At 36.7% G+C, this 22,273-nt stretch overlaps 7 protein-coding genes across 7 annotated transcripts; 5 read left to right on the top strand and 2 right to left on the bottom strand.

Moving 5' to 3' along the window:
• Positions 1-46: 46 nt before the first annotated feature.
• Positions 47-3,420, top strand: EV154DRAFT_547604 (armadillo-type protein; the record flags this gene model as incomplete). Its single annotated transcript, XM_051604766.1, has 7 exons — positions 47-53; positions 163-285; positions 350-461; positions 558-723; positions 801-1,256; positions 1,349-2,681; positions 2,747-3,420. 7 exons carry the CDS (start codon positions 47-49, stop codon positions 3,211-3,213), a joined length of 2,664 nt encoding a protein of 887 aa, XP_051462693.1. The 3' UTR covers positions 3,214-3,420.
• A 153-nt stretch (positions 3,421-3,573) lies between these two features.
• EV154DRAFT_541661 (NADH-ubiquinone reductase complex 1 MLRQ subunit-domain-containing protein) lies at positions 3,574-4,217 on the bottom strand. The gene is made up of 3 exons (XM_051604490.1): positions 3,931-4,217; positions 3,751-3,858; positions 3,574-3,680 (listed from the first exon to the last, which is right to left on the bottom strand). Exons 1-3 carry the CDS (start codon positions 4,056-4,058, stop codon positions 3,659-3,661), a joined length of 258 nt encoding a protein of 85 aa, XP_051462694.1. The 5' UTR covers positions 4,059-4,217; the 3' UTR covers positions 3,574-3,658.
• A 2,159-nt stretch (positions 4,218-6,376) lies between these two features.
• On the top strand, positions 6,377-7,421 carry EV154DRAFT_558621 (uncharacterized protein; the record flags this gene model as incomplete). The annotated part of the gene is made up of 3 exons (XM_051605499.1): positions 6,377-6,413; positions 6,778-7,147; positions 7,193-7,421. The coding sequence occupies 3 exons, from the start codon at positions 6,377-6,379 to the stop codon at positions 7,419-7,421; spliced, it is 636 nt and encodes a 211-aa protein (XP_051462695.1).
• Positions 7,422-11,033: 3,612 nt separating this feature from the next.
• Positions 11,034-12,453, top strand: EV154DRAFT_492914 (uncharacterized protein; the record flags this gene model as incomplete). The annotated part of the gene is made up of 4 exons (XM_051599731.1): positions 11,034-11,279; positions 11,338-11,714; positions 11,776-12,104; positions 12,155-12,453. The coding sequence occupies 4 exons, from the start codon at positions 11,034-11,036 to the stop codon at positions 12,403-12,405; spliced, it is 1,203 nt and encodes a 400-aa protein (XP_051462696.1). The 3' UTR covers positions 12,406-12,453.
• A 1,945-nt stretch (positions 12,454-14,398) lies between these two features.
• EV154DRAFT_492928 (uncharacterized protein) lies at positions 14,399-14,737 on the top strand. The gene has a single exon (XM_051599732.1). It carries the CDS (start codon positions 14,431-14,433, stop codon positions 14,698-14,700), a length of 270 nt encoding a protein of 89 aa, XP_051462697.1. The 5' UTR covers positions 14,399-14,430; the 3' UTR covers positions 14,701-14,737.
• A 100-nt stretch (positions 14,738-14,837) lies between these two features.
• Positions 14,838-17,267, top strand: EV154DRAFT_492930 (rab-GTPase-TBC domain-containing protein). The gene is made up of 4 exons (XM_051599733.1): positions 14,838-15,464; positions 15,536-16,424; positions 16,494-16,568; positions 16,626-17,267. Exons 1-4 carry the CDS (start codon positions 14,902-14,904, stop codon positions 17,217-17,219), a joined length of 2,121 nt encoding a protein of 706 aa, XP_051462698.1. The 5' UTR covers positions 14,838-14,901; the 3' UTR covers positions 17,220-17,267.
• On the bottom strand, positions 17,220-21,007 carry EV154DRAFT_492936 (Glycerophosphoryl diester phosphodiesterase family-domain-containing protein). Its single transcript, XM_051599734.1, has 6 exons — positions 20,840-21,007; positions 20,537-20,765; positions 20,412-20,463; positions 20,095-20,340; positions 17,455-20,034; positions 17,220-17,393 (listed from the first exon to the last, which is right to left on the bottom strand). The coding sequence occupies exons 1-6, from the start codon at positions 20,973-20,975 to the stop codon at positions 17,352-17,354; spliced, it is 3,285 nt and encodes a 1,094-aa protein (XP_051462699.1). The 5' UTR covers positions 20,976-21,007; the 3' UTR covers positions 17,220-17,351.
• Positions 21,008-22,273: the final 1,266 nt, after the last annotated feature.

Raw genomic sequence — 22,273 nt, forward strand, 5'->3', positions numbered from 1 at the left:
ATATTTTTTTTTTTTTTTTTTTTGTCTATATAATTGATACATAAAAATGGCTGGTAAAGAAAAAAAAACACACTTAAAAAAAAAAAAAAAAATGTACATATAAAAAAACTAGTGGCCAAACCAAATAATGCTTTAGTTTTTTTTATCATGACAACTTTAAAGATCTCGGTTTTGATTTTCCCGATGACGATTTTGAACAAGAGACCACGCTTGACGATACACCATTTGAAAAAGACCCTGATTATGTAGATGATACAACCGAAACATTGTTAATAAAGGCTGAAGGTAAAAAAAAAAAAAAAAGAAAACAAATAAAACAAAGAAAAATGTGTTCACATCAAAAGAGTAGAAGAACATCAACAAGCAGAAGACGAATTAGAGGACGAGTTATTGGCAGATGAACACATGTCACCCATTGAACGTGTGTATGGACTTGGAAAAAATAATGCTTTAATCAATAGGTTAGCTTTTTTTATTTTTTTTTATATATAATCTACAACCCGCACCTTGCAAAAAAAAAAAAAAAAAAAAAAAAACTAACTAGAATGAGATATTAGACTTTTAGTGGCCAAGGAATTAGTCCATGCATTAGAAGAAGTCGATCTGAACGAAGCTGTAAAAGAGGTCTTACCTTGCATGGAAAAATTAGCTGCTGATACCGACGATACTGTCAAGGAAACATTTGCCAGCGAACTTGACCAAACCTTGCTTTATTTTTACAAGGTAAAAAAAAAAAAAAAAACACGCGCGACTCTTTGTTATTGTTGTTAACTAACTTTTTTTTTTTTAATAATATACAGAATCTTCCCGCCATGTTTTCCAGTAGCGATGATTCAATAGCACAAGAAAAAACATTTGCACCCATGATCATTCGTATTTTATTAGATCAGAGTTCAGCCGTGGCTTCGTTAGGTCAACAAGCTTTAGTCACTGTTGTGACTGAACTTCGTCGACTCTCAGATGAAAGAAATAATGGGTTATTTCAGCAAGTGATTCATTCAGAGATATTCAAGGGGGTAATTGAAGGTCTGATGTTGATTGTAGACGGTAAGAGAAAGACACCTAGAGCAGAGGACGAAGAAGAATCTGAAGAACATAAAAAACAACGTGTCTATCCCGATACCAGCGCGGGTGGTGAACGTCGCAGATCTTCTGTCACACCGGGGTTTGAAGCTTCCTTGAATATACATCACCAAGCTGTGGATGATGACTTTGATCAAGGTGAAATCAGTCTTGCTAAAATCACCTGTATCTCGGTAAAGAGTAACTTGTTTTTCTCATTTCTCTCTCCTTTTATGTGTGTATGTATATATCTAACTCTCTCTCTCTATTTTTTTATTATTTGCAGTTAATTGCTTCCATTGTTGGTGCGTTTGAACCTGAGAAATGTGTCGATCAATGTTTACCTATTATTGAAAAATTGGCTTCAGATCCATTATTTTACGTGCGAAAAGAAGCAGCTACTGCGGTTGGTAGTATGGCCCAGGTGGTAGATTCACATATTGCGGAGACAAGACTCCTTCCATTGTTCAAGCAATTTTCGGAGGATCAAATCTGGCATGTACGTCGATCGTGTGTTCTGACATTACCTCAAATGTGCGGTGTGTTATCGGACGAGTCCAAAACCGAAATGACAGTGACATGTGTTGAAACCTTTCGTAACGACGTATCTCGTAACGTACGTAACGCGATGGCGGATATTGTGGGTGAATTAGTTTCCAAGTTTTTACCTCCTGATTGGGCACAAACGGGACAACCCGGTAAACTACCTGAACCTTTGCTACAATATTTCTTGTCATTGGGGTCCAATGTCAATAACAGTAACCAAATGCTCAAGTTGGAAATCGATCGTACTTATATCTGTGCTTATAATTTCCCTGCAGTTGTCTTGACAGCGGGTGTAGATTATTGGAATTCGCACTTGCGAGAAACTTACTTGAACCTGACCAAAGATTATCAAATTAAGGTGCGCTGTACATTTGCACATTCGTTGCATGATATTGCTCGTATCATTGGTCCTGAACGTACGGAAAGAGATCTTGTGCAAATCTTTGCGCTTTATCTGATGGACATGGATGATGTGAAACAAGGCGTGTTGGAACATTTGGCAGACTTTTTAGGCACTTTGGCAGTAAGTTCGCGTAATGAATATATTCCTATTCTAGCAGAAGTCTGGGATGGTGTGTCCACGAATTGGCATTTACGAAACATCTTGGCTGCACAATTGAAAGAGATTTCAATGTTATTTGATGCTTCGCGTGTGGTGGAACATGTGTTACCATTGGTGGTCCGTGCCTGTCATGATGAATTTGCGGCTGTAAGAGAAACCGGTGTGGAGGTATTCCCTGTGGTTTTGGATGCAGTGAAGCATGCGGTTGAAGAAGATGGAGAGTCTCTATCACAAGCGGATGGATATGGAGATGATCTTGCTGAAAATAAGCGCAATTTCGCATTAGCTCTTTTATCACATGTGATGGAACGTTTGGATGAATTTGCTCGTTCTGAAAATTACCGTGGTCGTTTGGTCTTTGCTCAGATTTGTAAAGCATTGATCCAATCAGGTATAGGTGCATCTGATTTTGCTTCGTTCTTTTTGCCTAGATTAGCTCCATTAGCCTATGATCCGGTTGTTAATGTTCGTATTGCCGCTTCACGTACAATTGGTACCATTTATACCAACGGTAAGCTTTTTCTTTTTCTTTTTTAAGCTTTATATTTTTTTTTTATTGACATTGATATGTATTAGAACCTTTCCGTAAAGAACTTAGCGAGATTGCAGCTCCTTCCCGAACAGTCAATGTAGCGGGAGAGTCGGGACATGCTTTGGATCAAATGACGTATCGGTTTGCGCTTGATAAAGATAGGGATGTACGGTCATTTGTGATGGCATTTGTTGATACGGAAACACTTGAAAAGCAACGTGACAAGGAGATGAAGGCAGCTGTTGAGGTAGCAGAAGCAGCTATTGAAGCACGAGCAGACGAGTCTTTTGATGATGATGATGATGAAGAGGAGGAAGAAGAGGAGGAAACAGAGACGGATGAACAAGAGACAGAAGAAGAGGAAAAGGGTTCCCCGATGCCTGAGAAGACAGACCCGATGGAAATTAGTAATACACCTGATGAAGATGAGATAATGTCTGAAGTCGATCCTATTATTAAGAAACCAACCACTACAGCAGTTACTTTATCTTCTGCTGATAAGAAAGATTAACTTTTTTATTTTCTATACATACATATATACATTTTACTACTTTTAACCTTCTTTTTTTTTTTTTTTATTCCAACTTTTTGTGTATTATTTCTTTTTTCCTTCCCCCCATCATCTCTCTCTCTCTCTCTCTTTTTTTTTTTTTCTTTACTATAAACAAAAACCAAAAGAAAAAAAAAATTATGTACATCTTTTTTTTTTTCATGTTTTTCAATTGAGAGTGACGTACAAGAAAAAAAAAAAAAAAAAAAAAAAAAAAAAAAACTTAAAATTTTGTGACAACCCTGGCAAAATAGATAAGGCACGGCACGTACACAAATAAACAAATAATAATAATAAAAAATAAAGGTGCAACAAACATTTCCCGAAACAAAAAAATATATAGTGTATTATTTATTTATATATTTTCTTTCCATTGTCTGTCTAAACATTTCTATTTTTGGCTGGTTTATAATCTATCACGAGAATAGCTATCAAAAAGGGGGGGTTAATATTGCAATCTTCATTAGACATGGTTCCCCTTCTTTATCGCACACTTACGTCTTTTCGAACTTTTGATTCACAGTCATGAACTTGACTTGTGTATCTTGGTCAATGTTTTGCCAGGGGTAAGGGTTGTTGGTACGATCCCAGACGACTTCAGGGCCACTAATGAATGTAAAAAGCGTAAGTATTATTGTTATTCAATTCAAACATTTTAAAAAGAGTTGAATATTTTACCGAGCAAGACGGGTCAAGTAGTATGCGGAGAGACCGACGGCAGAACCGACAGTCAAGTAGATGGGAATAATTTCATGCTTGTACCAGATACTCCAGAAAGTCTTTTTAGCAGCTTGACCGGCAACCATTTTGATATATTTTGTTAGAAGTGAAGAAAAAAAAAGAAGAAAAAATCTTAGAAACGCCCCCTAGCTCTCTTTTTATATTTAATTTTTTTAAAAGCAAGTTATCTTTATCGATTGGTCCAAGAAAAAAGTTTTTTTTTTTTTTTTGTCGGTTTGTCAAACTGTCTCTAAGTAACAAATGAAAATCAATCTCAATTAAAAGCACCTCTCAGAGACTATTTCTTTGTTTCACTGCTCCCTAATTTTCTAGTTTTCTTTTTTTTATAAAACAGATCTTTTCTACATATATCGTTAGTCATCTTCCACAACGTCATCATAACCATTTTTCCCTTGTGGTTAATCTTGATCTTACCACTATATACTTTCCTGTACAAACACCATACACTTAATCTGTGAGAATCATGCCTATCACAAAGCTTGGCCCTGGATAACATTACAGACATCCTCTCTTTAATTTTCGAAAATAGGCGGAGTGCAAAATTATATTTGCTAAATTGAGACTTGTGGGGAAATTGCACTGTCTGTTACTGCTCAGGGAAACACAAGGGGGTTTTAAAAGAAAACAAATGTACTGCTTTATTGTTTACAAGAGATCATTGAGAAAAATACTTTGCATATGAAAGGCATCTGATAGCATGCTGTGATTTACGGAACAGATCTTTATAAATAATGATACAGATTTTAGCTTTTTTTTTTTTACGGGCTTAAACATTGTACCCGTGATTTAAACAATAAAAATGTTGTCACTCGTAACACATTCGCCTGAATACGGGATCATTTTAATCTGATAGTATGCAAGTGAAAAAAAAAACTAGGCCTTTCTTTTTAGACATCATTTACATATCTATGCTTTTGCTTATCTATAGCAGTAATAGATCTTCTTAGTGTGGTACCATTTTAAACATGCCAGTTTGTAGTCGTAACTTTTACAAGACAAAATATAAGTATTGGTAGACTGTGTGTGATTCTTATTGACTTGTATTTACTTATGTAAAGTAAGCTCTTTTTATTCCTAGTTGCGATGCTTCTTTGCTATCTAAACATCCCCAGATCATCGTTGGTTGTCATAGTTAAATAAATATGAAACCAAATATGTCTAAATGATTCAATTGGAACCCTAATTTTTCATACTCCTTTAAGACAACTCCAATTATGCTTTCATCCTACAGATTATTGTATCAGAAAAAAAAAAATTCACAAAAAAAAAGGGGGGGGGTTTAGCCGGCTCCCTTTTTCTAGTTAATTCAAGATAATATCTAATTGTATATTGCAGGTTAAATGATCTTGGTTTAATCAAAGGAAAGCAATGTAATAGTATGCATATTAGCGAATAAAACCTCAATGTCATAGCTAAGAGTCAATTGGCTGAATACACAACTTTATGACAGATTAATATGGTAAAACATGAAAATAGCTGGGTCTATCAAGATCTGTGTACCTTTGTAGATGATCTCTCTTACTTTCTGTTTACTTAAAATACTTGTTGAATAAGGCGAAGGTTCACCAGCTGTCTAACATTGCCGTAAGTTGCCGTGTAGGAGGGAGAGGAAAATGATTCAGCTATAACGTAGAGAAATCGTTATGTGAGATATCATAAAATTGGCTAAAACCACAGGCAGCAATTTATTGCACTCTATTAATCGGTACAAATAATCATTAAAAAGGCTGTCAAAATAATGTAATTTAAAGTGTCTTAGGTTATTGCTCTTGAGTGTGTATTGAGGCTTAAGATCATCTTAAGTGTGTTTGCAGTTTAGTATATTTTATAGCTATGGTAAATTTCAACTTGTATTTATGGACGTTTAAGCGTTTAATTACTAATTGAATGGCTTAAATGTATATTGACTTTTATTTGTATTGCACTGCTTATGTTTACACAGTTTTTTTTTTCGATTTCGACCGGTAGACTCCTTCCATATAAAGTATAAATCATTAAACTTTGTCACTCAAAACATTACTATATAAACGTTACTATGAGTAGGCATATCAAGTTGCAATAGAGATTATTTTACTTCGTTTGTGATTTATATTGATGCCGGTAAGAAAATTGAAGACGTTTGGAAATTGTGAAAGTATATAGTTGATTTATAAGTTGATTGCGAATATTTTTACATGAAGTAAATGGAAATTCTGTTTAAAACGCAAACTTTTCTATTCGGCGTTGTAGCAAAAGTAGGCTTAAAGAGGATAGTTTTGCAGAAAAAAAAAAATGTAGAAAAAAACAATAGAATCAATTAGAATTCTTGTCAGAGTTTATTGATGTTAAAGTTAACTAAAGATTTTAAGAAGAGGAAAAATAAAGAGTATTTATAATAAATGGAATGGACGAAGCTGAGGATACTACTCTTAACAATATTAGTATGCTATCAATAACAATATCTATATTGGACAATTAGTGCTACGCATAGTCAATAGAGAAATAATAACAATAACATGTCTTAAGTTTGGACATTGGTGTTACGATACCGTGACACTTTAAAATAGCGACCGGCTTTAGCGAATTCCTTTTTTATGCCTGATCATGATTTAGCTATCATTTATCAGTGATGATGAGATATGAATTTATTATATGTACAATCTATATGTGTGATTTAGCACATTTCTTTCTCTATAAATATAGCTGATAAATTTCACTTCTCCCAGTTTTCTTTATCAGATATATTTCATAATCATCTTCTCTTTTCTTTTCCTCTATTCTTAAATAAATAACCTACTCTTCAAGAAGCTATTCATTCTCTGTCCTGTCCTGCCTGTCTCGTTCCTCCCTCGTTCCTGACACCTCCTGCAGAAGATCAAACCATGACGGAAAAGTTTGCCAACGTAGCCCAAGACTTGTTGGAGGGTATTGACATGGACACTTTCTTCAGTGATGAAGAGGAATTTGGTCCAGCTCCAGCTCCTCCTGCAGAAGATCAAACCATGACGGAAAAGTTTGCCAACGTAGCCCAAGACTTGTTGGAGGATATTGACATGGACACTTTCTTCAGTGATGAAGAGGAATTTGGTCCAGCTCCAGCTCCTCCTGCAGAAGTCCAAACCATGACGGAAAAGTCTGCCAAGGTCAAGATATATAATGGCTTCAGCGAACCAGAGTACGTGGGTATTTAAACCCTTCACCGACCATATTCTTGTTACAGTGATGAAGAGGAATTTGGTCCAGCTCCAGCTCCTCCTGCAGAAGTCCAAACCATGACGGAAAAGTCTGCCAACGTAGCCCAAGACTTGTTGGAGGGTATCGACATGGACGCTTTCTTCAGTGATGAAGACGAATTTGGTCCAGCTCCAGCTCCTCAAACCATGACGGAAAATGTTGCCAAGGTCAAGATATATAATGGCTTCAGCGAACCAGAGTACGTGGGTATTTAAACCCTTCACCGACCATATTCTTGTTAGGTGGTGGGGAAAAATGTTGTAAAAAAAATGTTGTAATTTCGCGGGGTTTAGTTTAACCGGATATGCTTAAGCCACTAAATGACTTAGCCGATTTTACAAAAAAAAAAAATTACCCCTTTTTTTACCTTTTAATAAACATGTCAAAAGTAACGTTTTTTAAAACACAATTCCCTTTCAACAACGTTGTTGAGACTTCCCCTGCACTTTTCTCGGAAGATGCAAATAAGTTTGTCGATGTCGACTTCAACATTGGGTGGGCAATGAAGACTGTCAACTCTTATTTTCCCAACAAAAATAAAAAAGTTGCTTTAAAGGATGGCGATCATGTTAACGACCATCGAGTTGTCAAGAAATGTCAAGGATCTATTATGTGTAATAATAGTGCTTGTGCTTTGTACGAAAAGCAATTAAGACCCCCTGTTGAGCAGAAATTGATTGCGATCAAGAAGTGTATTCACTGCAACAATGCAATGAAATGGATTCAATGCGCAGTTACCGTGGAGTATTACTTCAGTTTTATTCGATCCGAGTGTACTATGAGCCATAAAGTAAATAAAATTAAGAAGATCGAACACCTGCACTCTTCCTATGTACAAAAACATCTGACCAACGATCAACAAAAAAAGGTCGACCAGATCATTTTGAAGAACCCAGCTGCAACACCAGGCGGCGTTATTGCTGGAATCAGTATGAGATCTGATGAGATTTTAGAAGATGTCGAAGATATCAATCCTGTTCTCCTCAACAGAGAGAGAACAAAGCATGAACTCCGAGCAGCCAAAATTAGAAATGGCTTGGCTCTCGTCAAAGGAACAGATTTGTTCGAGGAATTTTCCAAGATTGAAGATGAGTACCCTGGATACATCCTCTCAGCGGAATTGGTAGCCTCCAAGTTCTGTATCATTTTCTCTTGCCCTGAAATGGCAATGGCTAAATTGCCATTTGAGAATTATCCCATGATTACGGACGTAACCTTTAAGGCCGTTCCCAACGGTTTCTATCTTTGCTCGACAGTAATCTTTGTGCCTGAGATGAAAAAACACGTAGTCATCTTCCAGGCTATCATCAAGAAGCTTGATGCCCAACAATTTGCTGTTTATTTTAAAGCTTTGTTTGAGAAGTTCGCAATTAAAGCTGATAATTTTTTGGGAATGATTATGGACTTTTCTCAGGCACAGCGCGAAGGATTCTATCAGGCCTTTAACTCTTCTTTCCCGGACTCAGGTATTTTGCCTACACGCTTGTTGAAGGGCTGCTATATGCATTGGAAGCAATCTGTTCAACGGGTTGTCTCCAACCACTCACTTGTTCCTGCCGATAAGTCAAACCAGTTTGTCTCGTTGACTTACAAATTGTTGAAGACAACTGTTGAAGAAGTATTCGTTGAGACTGCGCAGTCGATTATCAGGGAGTTCCCTAATGTGCGTCGCTGGCTTCAATGGTGGTTACAGCCCACCATTTCCAGTATGATTTTTAACTGGCGGACTGTTTTGAGTGATGCTCTTCGCAAGCATCCTTCACGCACATCTAATGCGATCGAGTCATACCATAGTGCCTTGTATCGTTTGATACCTACAAGAAAGGCATTAAATGTTAGATTAAGGTTGATTCTTCAAGTATGTAGAAGGGATTGGCGCTTAATCAAAAATTACTACAAGTTCGGCCTGGCCCCTTTTTACACAAAGACTGGCAGTAAGAGAAAGAATCGCAACAAGCCCGTAGCCAATGATGGTAGAGCCCCAAATTGTAATAAGGCAATTTTTACTTCTCAGAAGAAAAGAAAACTCGAGTCGTTGGATACAAACGTAGATAGCCAGTGCAATGAGATTGTTAATCCTATCAAGAGTACTAAGGATGCAGTTACTGATTCCGAAGACGATTTCGATTTGTATTTTGATCAGATAGATCAAGCATCTGATTCAGAGGTGTCCATTGACCTCAATATTGAAGAGTCTTTAGTAGTTTTTGAGCAGCACGATGATCGTATGCTTAAAGCATTGGGAGGTAAATAATAATGTGATATTAAATATTGAACCAAAAACTATAATTAACACTTCATTGCCCAGGTATTGTCGATGATCCTGTAACTGAAATGTTCGGTACCGGTATCAGTAGTCTTGACATGGGCGAAACCAAAAAAGCTCTACAAACGACTTTAAAGGTAGAAAGCGATTTCGATTTTGATACTGAAGCCATTTTACGTGAATTCGATGAAGAAGAAAGACTACTGTGTCAGGAAGAAAAATTATATATGCCAAAAAAAACTGTCACTGTATCTCAATACAAACAGAATGCAGCATCGTTTAACTTAGCTTCCAAGCAGGTCAATGATGGTTTGGTGGTGAAGAAGGATTTTTTGTCTGCGATCGCAGCAAATAGAAAAAATTCTTGCTTTATTGATGCGACTTTCGAGCTGTTGTGGAATGCTGTCCTGCCTTTTGTCTCCTTGGAAGGTTTGAAATACAACAGATACATTTCAATTTTAATTGATTCGTACAAAAAGTATACTTCCACTGTTGAAACCATGGATCAAAAAAAGCTTGTTGTCAGGGAAGCATCAGCAATGATCAGGGGGTTTGTTTGGGGAATACCCAGTTCCATCGATGATGATAACAGCCCACCCCAATTCACAGACGGTGAACCTGCTTGTGCTATGGAGCTGTTAATGTTATTTTTCAACAACATGTCTGTTGAGTTTAAAGCACGAATCGGAGGGTTTAAAGACAACGTGAGCCGCATTCATCATTGCTCGGAAACTCACGAACATAATTATATCAGTGATATACGTTTTGTAGATCTTCTGGACATTGATGACTTGATGCGAGACTTCTTATTAGAGACGCAAGAGTGTAGCTCGGAGGAGGAGCAAGAAAAAGAATTTTGTTCCGTTCTTTTACATCATTTAGTTGTCAGGGAGAAGAAATTCCCCTGCACATACGAAACTGATTGTAAAGGAATGGTAACCGCAACAAACGAGATAATTGACTCTCACACACCTCCCTTTCTTTTTATCACCGATCCCACCAATTTTGTGAGACGCCATGAATCATTTTCAAGCAACAGCGAAAACGCCAACATTAACCACTCCAACATATATTTTCCAGAAAATATATCATTAACCCAAAACTCTCAATACCAACTACACGGAAGAGTTTACTCTACTTCTTCAACAGGAGATCATTTCTTTACAGTTTGTTACAAAATTATCGATGGTATTAATTTTCTCGTTCGCATTGACAATCTCGATAAAGAAATCAAAATAATCACATCAGATATGAACAAAGCCCGGCAAATCATTAAAAGATGCCGTGGAACAGTTTATGCCTGCTACAAAAAAAAAAACCTTATAGACATTTTCTTTCTTTCTTTCTTTCTTTTCTTTTAAAATATATATTATAATCAATAAACATTTAGACAAATTCACTTTGCATTAAATTCATGCACCTGTGAGGTACGTGCCTGAGTGACCGTTTTTTCCTATAAATTTCGGTTAAACTAAATCCCGCGAAATTACAACATTTTTTTTTACAACATTTTTCCCCACCCTCTTCTTTCTTCTTGTTAACACCCACCTGTAGATACAATATGGACGATCCCGTGTTTTTATATAGAATGTTTTACCGTTCCTTTTTTCCTTACAAAACCTATTTTCACTGGCTCAACTATGACATTACACCCACCCGAAGCTTTACTCATCGTGAATTCAGTTTTACACTTGGCAATGATATTTACTTTCGTTTCAAGTCCTTTCCTAACGGGGATGCATTAAAAAAAGAAATCGAAAGATTACAGCCTGCCAAAATTGATATCGGTGCTGTCTATAGTATCAAAGTAAGTATACTCCTTCTTTTTTATCTTCTAACCTTTTCACTTTTACAACTGAAAACAGCCAGCAGATAAAAAGATGGTGAGCGAAAAAGCTTTTAAACCTTTAGAAAAAGAATTTGTACTCGATATCGATATGACGGATTATGATGATGTACGTACCTGTTGTCAAGGAGTAGATATTTGTTTGCTTTGCTGGGAGTTCGTGACCATCGCCATCAAGATTATTGATGCTTCTCTTCGAGATGACTTTGGATTCGAACATATCATGTGGGTCTATTCAGGTCGTCGTGGTGTGCATTGTTGGGTATGTGATGAGAAAGCTCGTAAATTGGACAATGAGAACCGAAAGGCCATCGTTAGTTTCTTGGATATCATTAAAGGAGGTAGTCAAGTTGCACGTAAAGTGAGATTACCTGTGTTATTACATCCATCGCTTGAGTAAGAAGGGAAAGAAGGAATTTAAAGAAAGAGAAAGACTAAAACCAATTGTTGACTTTAGACGCTCCTTCACCGTTGTCGAAGAGTATTTCAAGCCACTTTTGTTGCAATCGATGGGTATTTTGGACACACCAAAGGAGTCTCATAAAGTGTTAATGATGACAGACGATCGAGTGAAGGAGGCTTTGGCGGAAAAGTGGGCTGACCCAACAAAAACAGCACACGAGAAATGGGAAATGTTGATCAAGGAAGAGCAAAAAAAGGAAAGTAAGGATACTTGTGCCTCGAGAGATATCATGTTTCAATACTGTTATCCTCGCCTTGATAACAAGGTTTCTACCAACATTAACCATTTGCTGAAGAGTCCATTCTGTGTGCATCCAAAGACATGTAAGTTTTCATATGGGCAATATAAGATGGGATGATTGACAATTTTATAGTTAAGGTGTGTGTACCCATTAAGCCAGAAGAGTGTGAATCTTTCAATCCAATGACAGTACCTACCTTGACCAAATTATTGCAAGAAATTATTGAACACGATAAACTGCCAGGCGCTGATAAAACCATACCAGACTATAAAAAGACATCGCTTAAATCCTACGTTGAATATTTCGATATATTCGTAAAGAACATGTTGAACGAAACTATCAAGGAAAAGCGTGAAGCAGCTGCCATGTCCATGGATTTTTAAAAATTTAATAAAACAAGCGCTTTGTCACAAGGGTACCCCCCATTGAAATTGAATTTTTTTTTTTTAATATATTAGTTCTTATCTTTAGAGAACGACTACGGAATACCATGTTGAAATGTGTCAATTTACTTCCAAGACATGCTGGGTGCGAAACTTAATGATTCTGACAATTTTTTTTTGTCTATAAAGAAGAAAAAAAAAAAAAAAGAATAAAAAAACTGAAAAATGAACGGAAAATCGTGCCTATTTGTTACCCCCTTCAAAAAAAAAGTTTTGGGTAAGAAATTACCAGACGGGGATTTTTAATTCATGCAAAATCATTTCATGTAAAAGCAGAAAGAAAACTCACTGTGGCTGCGTATTTGCTATGGCAGTTAGAACACAATGTACACAGGCCTATATACAATCAAAAAAGAAAGAAAGAGTCTATACATGTGTTTATGAGATATGCTTTTGTTATAATTTTAGAGATTTTATGTCATTTTTATCCCTGATTATACCCACACATACAGCCTACATGGTAACAGTAAAAATGTATATCTTATAACAGACAATTTCTCTTTATTCACAAATTAATTCACGTACACAAGAAAGCTGTACTGCTGCTATTGAGACAAAAAGAAAAGGTCGCACCGTGCCTTTCTTCCCACCATGCCATGACTGCGTTACCTCCAAAGGTTTATAGAGTAAGTATAAATATCGCTGCTGTCTAACAAAAAAAAAAAGGGGGTTTACATGACAGAATGCCACCTCAACAAATCATGTATTTTGTGATAAAAATAGCTTAGCATAACCCTTTTAAAGCCTTCTTCAAATTGCATATTAAGTCCAGCCATTTTAAATGACAATTCTGTACAATTATTGAAGCCATAACTAACTGTTAGATAATCATGCGAGTTGAAAATGACTGCGATGTTTCCATATGCCATCAAAGCATCTTATATGGCAAACTTTGCCCTTTCTCTGCTGACTGGGTATTCAATTTGGATATAGGTTTCATGAGTTACAAATTATTGCCATAAGAGCTGTCGGAAGGCATACATCTAAATTTATTACTCAGGTTAGTATGATCAAAACTAGTGCATTATCTTACAAATAATAAGTAGTATGGATAGGCTGAATTAATTTTTTTACATCTGTGAAGAAATCCATACTACATTTAAAATGTGTTGTGTTAATTCTAGATTCGATTGCTGCAAAACACGACCTTCACAAAGACCCTTTTTCTAAATAAGTAAATAAAAACCCCTTTATACACTTGAGGTGATGCACTCCCTCCCCCCCCCCCTTTTTTTTATTTTCGTGACAGCATGATCTGCAAACTATGCAATGGTAGTAGGCGGAGTTTTCATTTCGGTACGGTACTTATAAAAAGGACCTTGAACTCTACGATATACATGCATGGTTTACATGCAATCACTATTAAAAGCATAGGAACAGACCCGTTTTGTTGTGATTTATGATAAGCAAGAATTAATCTTTTAGGTTAGGATGCTATTATTTGACCATTTTTTTTTTTTAAATGGAATAAAAATAATCTCTTTCATCATGAGAGAGTAGAGTCACTTTGTATGGTGAATTGCTACTTTTCTAGTCGATTTAGATATTATATAACCACTTGTTTGTTTACATTTTTTTTTACTATGTAAGGATTTATCCAAGACTTCTATTACTCTAGCAATGTGGCCCAGGTATCTGTTTGTTGAGGTATCTTTACGTAATTTTGAGTAGTGTGCGCCTCTTTGTTATATAATCTATAGGAATTCTCAATTAAATATTTTTTTGTGATAAATTATAATTACTTGATCTGGTTACTTTCTTTTTGTGATTCTAAACATTAGATGTTTCTTTCAAAAGACATCCAATGGACTGGTACCTTTGAACTTCATGGGCTTATCCGAGTGGATAATAGGTAAACCATGGAAACCTTTTATCCAAATTAGTTGCTATTTTAGGGACAGGTGCTACTACTTGATTTGTAAAAATCATCACTAAAAAAAAAAAAAAAAAAAAGTCATTTGGAGTATGATGATTGAGGTTTTTTGTTTTTTTTTTTTTTCTCTAAAAACGACAACGGGGTGTCTTAAAAAAAAAACACTTGTCGATCCTTCTTTCTTTAGCCATATTGGCAATTCGCTTAAAAGAAAAAGGTCGAGAGCTTCATGTGATTACACAGCTTTTTGTCTTTCTTTAGATGATAAAGAAATGTGGCAACTTTCAGAGCAGTCTATGATACCTGAAAGAAAAAAGATAGAGACAATGAAAAAAAAGAAAGAAAGAAAGAAAAGAACATAAAGTTTATTTTAATTTTTTTGTGTACTGATCTACCCAATACATTTTGACTAATATGCACACAAAGGAAATCCCCTTTTTGTGATACCTTCATTACTATATTTTTGTAACTAAAAAAAAAAAAAAAAAAAGAAAAACCCAGCTTTTTTAATTTTATATATATATTTCCCTTTTTCTCTCTTTTATATATTTTATTTGGAAAACATGACCATGAAAGATGAACACATGTTGGAGGAGTTTGGAGATGTTGACTTGACCGGAAGTTTATCAACCACTCATCTGGCGGACAATCTCTTGGCGGATAAATTACTGGATGAATTATCCTCATTGCCTGCACCATCACTTTATTCCACCATGAATTCGTCTAGAAACACATACGATCAATTCTTTGAGGAAGTCTCGTTGGATTTACCGAGACAGCAACAGCAACAACAGGAAGAAGAACAGACCACTCCACCCAGGCTCATCAAGTTTTTACCTCGTAACAACAACACCACCAACAATAAAACGTCGGTCCATGCTCGTACCGAACCTTCTTCAGATACAGCCGGCCCCTTTTACTCTATTTCGGACGTTTTGGACGATACTGACTTGACACATAGTAGTACTACCTCGGTGAATATTGTAGGAAGAGAAAGTGGGGATTATGAATCCATTGATGTGAATAATCCTACAAACCCAAGAGCTGCCAGACGTAATGTGAATGAAGCAGAGGTCATTGCTACTTCTGGTGGTACCTCCATGGGTCCCGTAAGACGCCGTTCCATGTAAAGTTTATATTTCTGTGTGTTTGAATGTTTTTTTTCAAAAAAAAAGATAAACTAACCTATACAAATAGCTTGAATCCTTTCAAACGAGGCAAAACCATCAATCAAAAGCCCTCACCTCTGGAAACTGTGATTTCCAAGACCCGACCTCGTATGCTTCCACCTAAAGACCCACAAGAGGAAAAGAAGCATTTACAAGAGTATGAGAGTATGATGCGAAAAGCTCGAAAGCTGGAAGCCAAGAAACAAAAGGACCTGTATCGTAAAAAGGAAGAAAAGGATAAAAAGACATCATTTGCTATTCAGACGTGGGAGAATGAGATTATCCCGCAATGGAAATCCAGAGTCAATGATAAGCGTACAATACAATTATGGGATGCTGGTGTACCCCCACGATGTAGAAAAAAGGTATGGCGTCTCAAGATTGGAAATGGCTTGAATATTTCCAAGAATACATTTCATGAGTGTCTACGAAGAGTACCTCAAGCGGTACGTACAAAGGATCAACCTCCACCTAGAAAATCGCATGAACCAGACCCATCTTATGGTATACGTAGACAGAGAAGAACAAGCAGCTTGGATGTGTTACGAGAACAAGAAGAACATCATCGGTTTGATGAGGCTGATAGAAGATCCTTGGAATTGAGACCGTCATCTTCTACTACTTACTCTTATGCAACCGCTGAATCTGAATCGGGTGCTGAACCCAATAATCACAAACGAGGTGAATCCTTTGGTGGAAGAAGTGCTATGGAATTAGATTCAACACGTAATAGTACGGTAGAAGAGGATGATATTGGTTTAGAAGATGATGATGGGGATGAGGATACGAGTAGTCAGGACGATGAAGGGGAAGACGATGAAGATAAACGACTTAAGGACCCAACAGCCATTAATTTCCTAAATAAGGCCATTGATGAAGATATTTTACGTACATTACCCAGTCTATGTGTATTTCAGGTAAATATAGATTTTTTTTTTTTAAGGAGGTTCAGCCGACATTAAACCCTTTTATAAATTATTTATTAGCCCGACGGACCTTTATTTATGTCGCTTCGTAAAGTACTTCATGCATATGTCGGTTATCGACCCAGCTTGACCTATGTAAGGAAAAAACCATGGCCCAAAAAAAAAAAACTATGATTAACATATTATATAAAGTCACGAGGAGCCTCTTTTTTAGCAGGTGTACTTTTACTCAACATGAATGCACACGAGACATTTACATCGCTCCTGAATATGATTCATGGCAGCGAAGTACTTTCAGCGCTGTATAAATCCGATGAGAAAAAGATCCAAGGTTTTTTCAAAGTGTTTAATGTGATATTTGCAGAAAATCTACCCAAGCTTTATTTACATTTCAAGAACTTGACATTGACACCTGAGAATTACTTGCCGGATTGGTTTATGACGGTGTTTGCATCGGTTATCCCATTGGAGTTATCGTCAAGGTTATGGGACATTTATTTACTGCATGGTGATATCATCTTGTTTCGTACAGGTTTAGTTGTGTTGAAATACCTAGAGCCCTTGTTGTGGGGTGGTGACTTTAGTGAGACCGTCAAGATTTTAAATATGGGTTTTGTTGGTGAACATCGTGGTGAGGAAGTAAAGGCCGCCTTGGCTGTGAGTGGTCATATCACGGATGGGGATGAAGATCCATTCTTTGATGAAATATTAGGTCGTAAAGGTGTACATTTAGATGAAACAAGATTTAATGAATTATTGGGTGCTCATATGCCCAAATCATTATAGTTTTTTTTTTTTTTTTTTTTTATATTTTTTTTTTTTCTTTTTTTTTTTCCGGCTTTCTTTTTTTTTTTTTTTTTTTATGAGGAAATAAAATCTAATATTCTTTATTATGTTTCTTAAGTATAACCGAGATTTCTAATCGCCACGTAAACCCTTTCTAACAGGAAGCACAGAGTCCTATTTAAACAAAAATGAGTGATATAGTTATCTTGACAAATATTTACATGGAAAAACTTACAACAATCACAGCATCAACACCATAATACTTTTGAGCTACAGCATTTTCAACCTCATTATTCAAGATGCCATAGGTAAATAACAGGAGACCTGACTCCTTAATAACCTGTACTAAACGTGGTGCTTCTAAAATAGGCTCACTAGCAGCGACAATACCCAACAAATCCGCCTGTTTGGCAAACCGAACTGCACCTTGTAACGAGTTACATCGAATATCTGCCATAGGCATTGTACCTGCATCTGTCAAGAAAAACACTGGATAATTTGGTTGTTTTAAATTCAGAGCCAAACAAATTTCTGGATGAAATGAAGAAAAGATAATGTGACGATCTTGTTGCGCATAATCATAGACACATTCTAGAATGGTATCGACGTAAATGTTGAGTTCTTGAAATTGTGTGAGTTCATCTTGTTCGGCTTCATCAATCATGGGGTACTTGATTTCAATGTTAAATCCTGCTGTATTGGGGACGGTGGTGAGGACTTCGGCCAAGGTGGTAAATGGGCCTTGAATTGTCTCGGGTCCGTTACCCTTCATCTTGCCGGATTTGGAGGTACGTGTTTGATCAAATGGGTTAGAGAGATCCAATCGGTTGGGGCTACTGGCACTGAACGAATGAGATCGGTTCACTCGATTGGTAGGTGTACTATTACTATTGGATGGCGTATAAGTCAAGGGAGGTGAGGGTAATCCATTGGATTTATGGTCTACAGGAATAATTTGCCCGTGAACTCCTTCACTAACACCAGTATGATATTCCTTGATTTGACCCGATCGACGTAAATTCAAGAACTGTTCTGAAGTAATGGCATTTAATGGGATATCATAACCTGTTTCTGTTACGGTCCAATCATGATATACCACTGGCACTAAGTCCCTTGTTAACTGAACATCAAATTCAACATATTCTGCACCCAAGGAAGCGGCAGTAACAAATGACAAGACGGTGTTTTCTCCCACTTGTAATTTCGATCCCTTTCGATTCATGCCAGAACCACGATGTCCAATGACCTGTGTATCCACAGACTTGTAGTAAGTGTACCTGTCTCCAATCTTCATGTTTTTGTGCTGGAAGGGAGTCAAGACAAAATATTCAAAGCCTAATGTGCCTACGCAATCCAAATCTTTAGCCTGTACTAAAGGTACCGTCTGCTGACCTCGTAAGGAGGCCTTTTCGGTAGGGCCCTTAAAAGCCTTTGTTTTGGTAAAGATGAAATCACCTGCTAATACCGCTGTGCCTCTTGCCAAAACACTACTGTTACGGGAGGACCCAAACGTTTCGATCAAATCAAACCGAAGTGTGACCTCCTCCGTCTTGGGTGTGAAAAGCACGATGGGTTCGGGATAGAACGCGTGATCAAACTCGGTGGGTAAATCAATGATGGGAAATTCACCTGTGGCATTGGTTGCAGATACCGAAAGTGACAACCGACGAGGATTATCTCCATCCTGAAAGGATTTGGCAAGCTCAATAAATTGGTGACAGAGAGGGTTACGAACATCGTTCGAACCCAAAGTAATGATAATCATGGAGAGATCCGTCAGGTACTTGTGACCATATAATCGACTTGCTTTGGAGACTCCTGTTTTCTTGGTAGAGGGTATAGAAGAAACACTTTCATCATCCGATGATAAGAGTTTGGCACCACGAGGGTTGAGGTTTAACTTGGGGTCTGTAGGTACAGTCAGTCTACCAATATCAAGATAACCACGGAAAACAGCATGTTCAGAAGCAGTCCAGCCATTATGATCCGTCATGTCCTTGTTAGCTTTCGCCTCTAATAAGGTCTCCACAATCTCTTTAAAGCCGTTCATGGCAGCAATCATGAGGGGTGTCCAACCATTGACTTTTTCGGCTAAATTGAGATCCACATGACCTTGTTGAATCAGAACACGGACACCTTCTAAAAAGTTACTTCGGATAGCAAACAAAAGAGGCGTTTCACCATCTTCGTCGGCAAGATCGACCGAAGCTTGCTTACTGATCAACAACTTGAGGAGATCCAAATTGCCCAATTTACAGGCCAATGCCACAGACGAAGGGTGATGCAGAGAACGAGCAAAATCCGGTAAAAGATCGTCTTCGATGGACGAATCATCGTCTGACAAGGTGGGAGATTTTGCCGATCCAGCAATTAATGCATCAATATCGCTAATTTGCCCCAATTCAATCATTTCCTTTACGGCGATGGTGCTACCATGAATGATGCCAAAGAATAATGGTGTAAATCCTTCTCTATCCTGCCAAATTGGATCTGCAAACCCCTCTCTATCGTAGTCATGATGTGTGATGGCATGCTGTAATAAGACCTTGATTAATTCCGCTTGATTAGATTCGGCAGCATAATGCAGGGGTCTTCTGCCCGCAAAGTCCTTTTGGATGGATAAGGTAGGTTCTAATCTTAATAAGCATTGTACAAGTTGAATGGATGACGGGTTCCTGATACAAACTCGGTGCAGTAAATTACGTTCATTAATATCCTTACGATTCACAAGGGAAAGTCCCAAGGTTTTCACGAGATAATCCAAACATGCTATTGACTCGTGTTCCACAGCCAGTTCTAAAAGTGTATCGTTGATCTTTTTTTTTTTTTAGCTAATTTAGTATGACATGTTTTTTAACTTTTTTTTTCCCCTTACTCGGGTGCCTTCTTTCAAGAGAGATTCTAATTCGTGACGATTGTCATGTTGGATGGCATCTGAAATATCTTCATTCTTGGATGTGTATCGGGCCAATTTAAGAGAAGAGTTATTGTGTGAGGAAGCAGGACTATTGACGGTGATGGATTGTAATGAATCGTCCGAAGTTAAAGTTAAGATCCATTCGGCTAATAAATTCAACTCTTTACGCAATTGTGACGGGGTTGCAAATGGAAGTACGACGACCTAAAAAAAAAAGATGTTTGTTCACATATTCAATGCCGAATCTATATATTAAAAAAAAAAAAAAAGATTACCTTTGTCTCCCAATAAATCGATTGCGTATCCAATCCCAACTTTTTATCCAATCTACACAAGAAGAAAGAGTATTAACAACAAATAAAAAGAAATGTTTGTTTGATGTAGGCTATCTTTGTTATACTTTTTAAGTATTTTTCGAAATCCTTTTGAATTTAATTCGGCAAACCACATAAGCTTATTGATTTGACTTCTTGTTTCTTTCAAAGCCAAGATAAGTTCGTCCTTTTCATCATTGTTGTTTTCGAGCTTTTTTTCGTGGAGGATCCATAAACGACGGTTGATCATGGCCTGTTTGTATACATAGAAAGTATTGACCTTTTCAAGCTCTCTATCCAATTTAAAAAAGATGGCTGATTTGTAATAAATAAAGACGAGTTAAAAAATAAAAATAGTGCAAAAAAAAAAACCCTTTCAGTCCTTTTACCTGTCGTCATTTCTTCGGGAGGTGGTATGCTTACAGCAGCCGCAGCTTTAATATCCTTTTTCAAGGACTTGTAAGAAATATAGTTTCTTGACCATTCCGGTATCTGGTTTGATAGTAATGTCTTTCCAAACTTCATTCTCTATATATATATATAAAAAAAAAGATAAAGAAATATAAAAAGAAAAAAAAAAAAAAGGGATGCCAAAAAAAAAAAAAGGTATTTAACAAAAACGGAATTTCAAACTTTAATATTGTTTGGTTTCACGTGTGCTTCTTTATTGGTTGAAGTCGGTCAATGTATGCAAAATAAAAAGTATTATTCGTGGAGCTTTTCAAAATGGTTTATTTTAGCTTGGTTGAGTCGGTGGTAGCATGCGTCATTTAGACGTCAAATGATAGGTACAGATATTAAAATAATAATCATCAAGAAAAACTTATGGATTATCCAACTGTGGAATGTAGACTGTTGACAGTGACAATGACATAAAAGGAATCTTGTTTATAAACAATAATATGTATTGTTAGCAATTGTTCTTTTATACATGTATTACTTGTCATTATGATAGTTGGCTCATTGTGTGTTTTATGGAAAAAGGTGACAGCTTGCTAAAATTCATCCGCATTTCTTTGACCAAAAGGAGGGCGAAGCTTACCAAATTTGCATCAGAACATGCACCAGGGAGAGATCTAATCACTGCTGCTAAAAGTATAATACTCTCTTGTTTGTCTTGGCTTGGGGTTAATTGATGAGTAATCCTGATTATAAAAGATACAAAGTCTTGTCCTTAATTTTCTTTTATATGGGGATGTCATTTTCGTTGTGTCATATTTATCAGTTATGCAAACAACTGAACACCTTAGGTAAAAACTCAAAGTCTTTACAATATACTATGAGAATTTAAAGTAGTCTGTTAATAATAATGAACAACTCACAATGACTTGGCTTTCAATGGATGGGACTTTAGGTTTAAATTAATCCTGTTTCCACCTTCGTTTGTTAGGCCAGCCCCAAACTCATGTACACTGGTAGGTAAGTTTCATTAAACCAATCAGCATCGGTCAGAAGATTTATATAGAGTTAAGTTATTCTCTTTTTTTTTTTGGAAAACGGCGCAAGAGTTTTGCTTAACTACTTAAATTACTTAATCATGACACAAACCAATTCTTGTTTATCAATTTTATTATAAATGCTAACTCCCTGAACTCAATATTTTTTTCTTTTCTCTTCTCTTCTATAACATCTTCACTAATAATAATATCAAGAACCGTTGAAAGTTTAGTTATAAAGTTCCATTTTTGCAAGTTAGGTGTGATTCTCGCGGGATACAGGTGATATTGTGGTTACTTTCCGCCATACCACAGTGGTTATAAGGCCACGGCAGTATCTAATCGTCTTTTATCCCTTAACTTTTGATTTTGATCAAGATGTCCCAG

This window comes from Mucor mucedo, assembly GCF_025094135.1.
Source record: "Mucor mucedo strain NRRL 3635 chromosome Unknown EV154scaffold_6, whole genome shotgun sequence".
NCBI lineage: Eukaryota > Fungi > Mucoromycota > Mucoromycetes > Mucorales > Mucoraceae > Mucor > Mucor mucedo.

Bases quoted from the DNA above. Each gene is read 5' to 3' on its own strand.
- EV154DRAFT_541661 (XM_051604490.1), bottom strand. From the start codon at position 4,058: ATGGTTGCCGGTCAAGCTGCTAAAAAGACTTTCTGGAGTATCTGGTAC. The intron at 3,859-3,930 runs GTAAAATATTCA...TACATTCATTAG, and splicing joins TACTTGACCCGTCTTGCTCG to TGGCCCTGAAGTCGTCTGGG. The intron at 3,681-3,750 runs GTAAGTGTGCGA...CCTTTTTGATAG, and splicing joins AATCAAAAGTTCGAAAAGAC to CTATTCTCGTGATAGATTAT.
- EV154DRAFT_492928 (XM_051599732.1), top strand. From the start codon at position 14,431: ATGATGATTGAGGTTTTTTGTTTTTTTTTTTTTTCTCTAAAAACGACA.
- EV154DRAFT_492936 (XM_051599734.1), bottom strand. From the start codon at position 20,975: ATGAAGTTTGGAAAGACATTACTATCAAACCAGATACCGGAATGGTCA. The intron at 20,464-20,536 runs GTATAACAAAGA...CTTCTTGTGTAG, and splicing joins TTTCGAAAAATACTTAAAAA to ATTGGATAAAAAGTTGGGAT. The intron at 20,341-20,411 runs GTAATCTTTTTT...TTTTTTTTTTAG, and splicing joins CGATTTATTGGGAGACAAAG to GTCGTCGTACTTCCATTTGC.
- EV154DRAFT_492930 (XM_051599733.1), top strand. From the start codon at position 14,902: ATGACCATGAAAGATGAACACATGTTGGAGGAGTTTGGAGATGTTGAC. The intron at 15,465-15,535 runs GTAAAGTTTATA...CTATACAAATAG, and splicing joins CCCGTAAGACGCCGTTCCAT to CTTGAATCCTTTCAAACGAG. The intron at 16,569-16,625 runs GTAAGGAAAAAA...TATTATATAAAG, and splicing joins ATCGACCCAGCTTGACCTAT to TCACGAGGAGCCTCTTTTTT.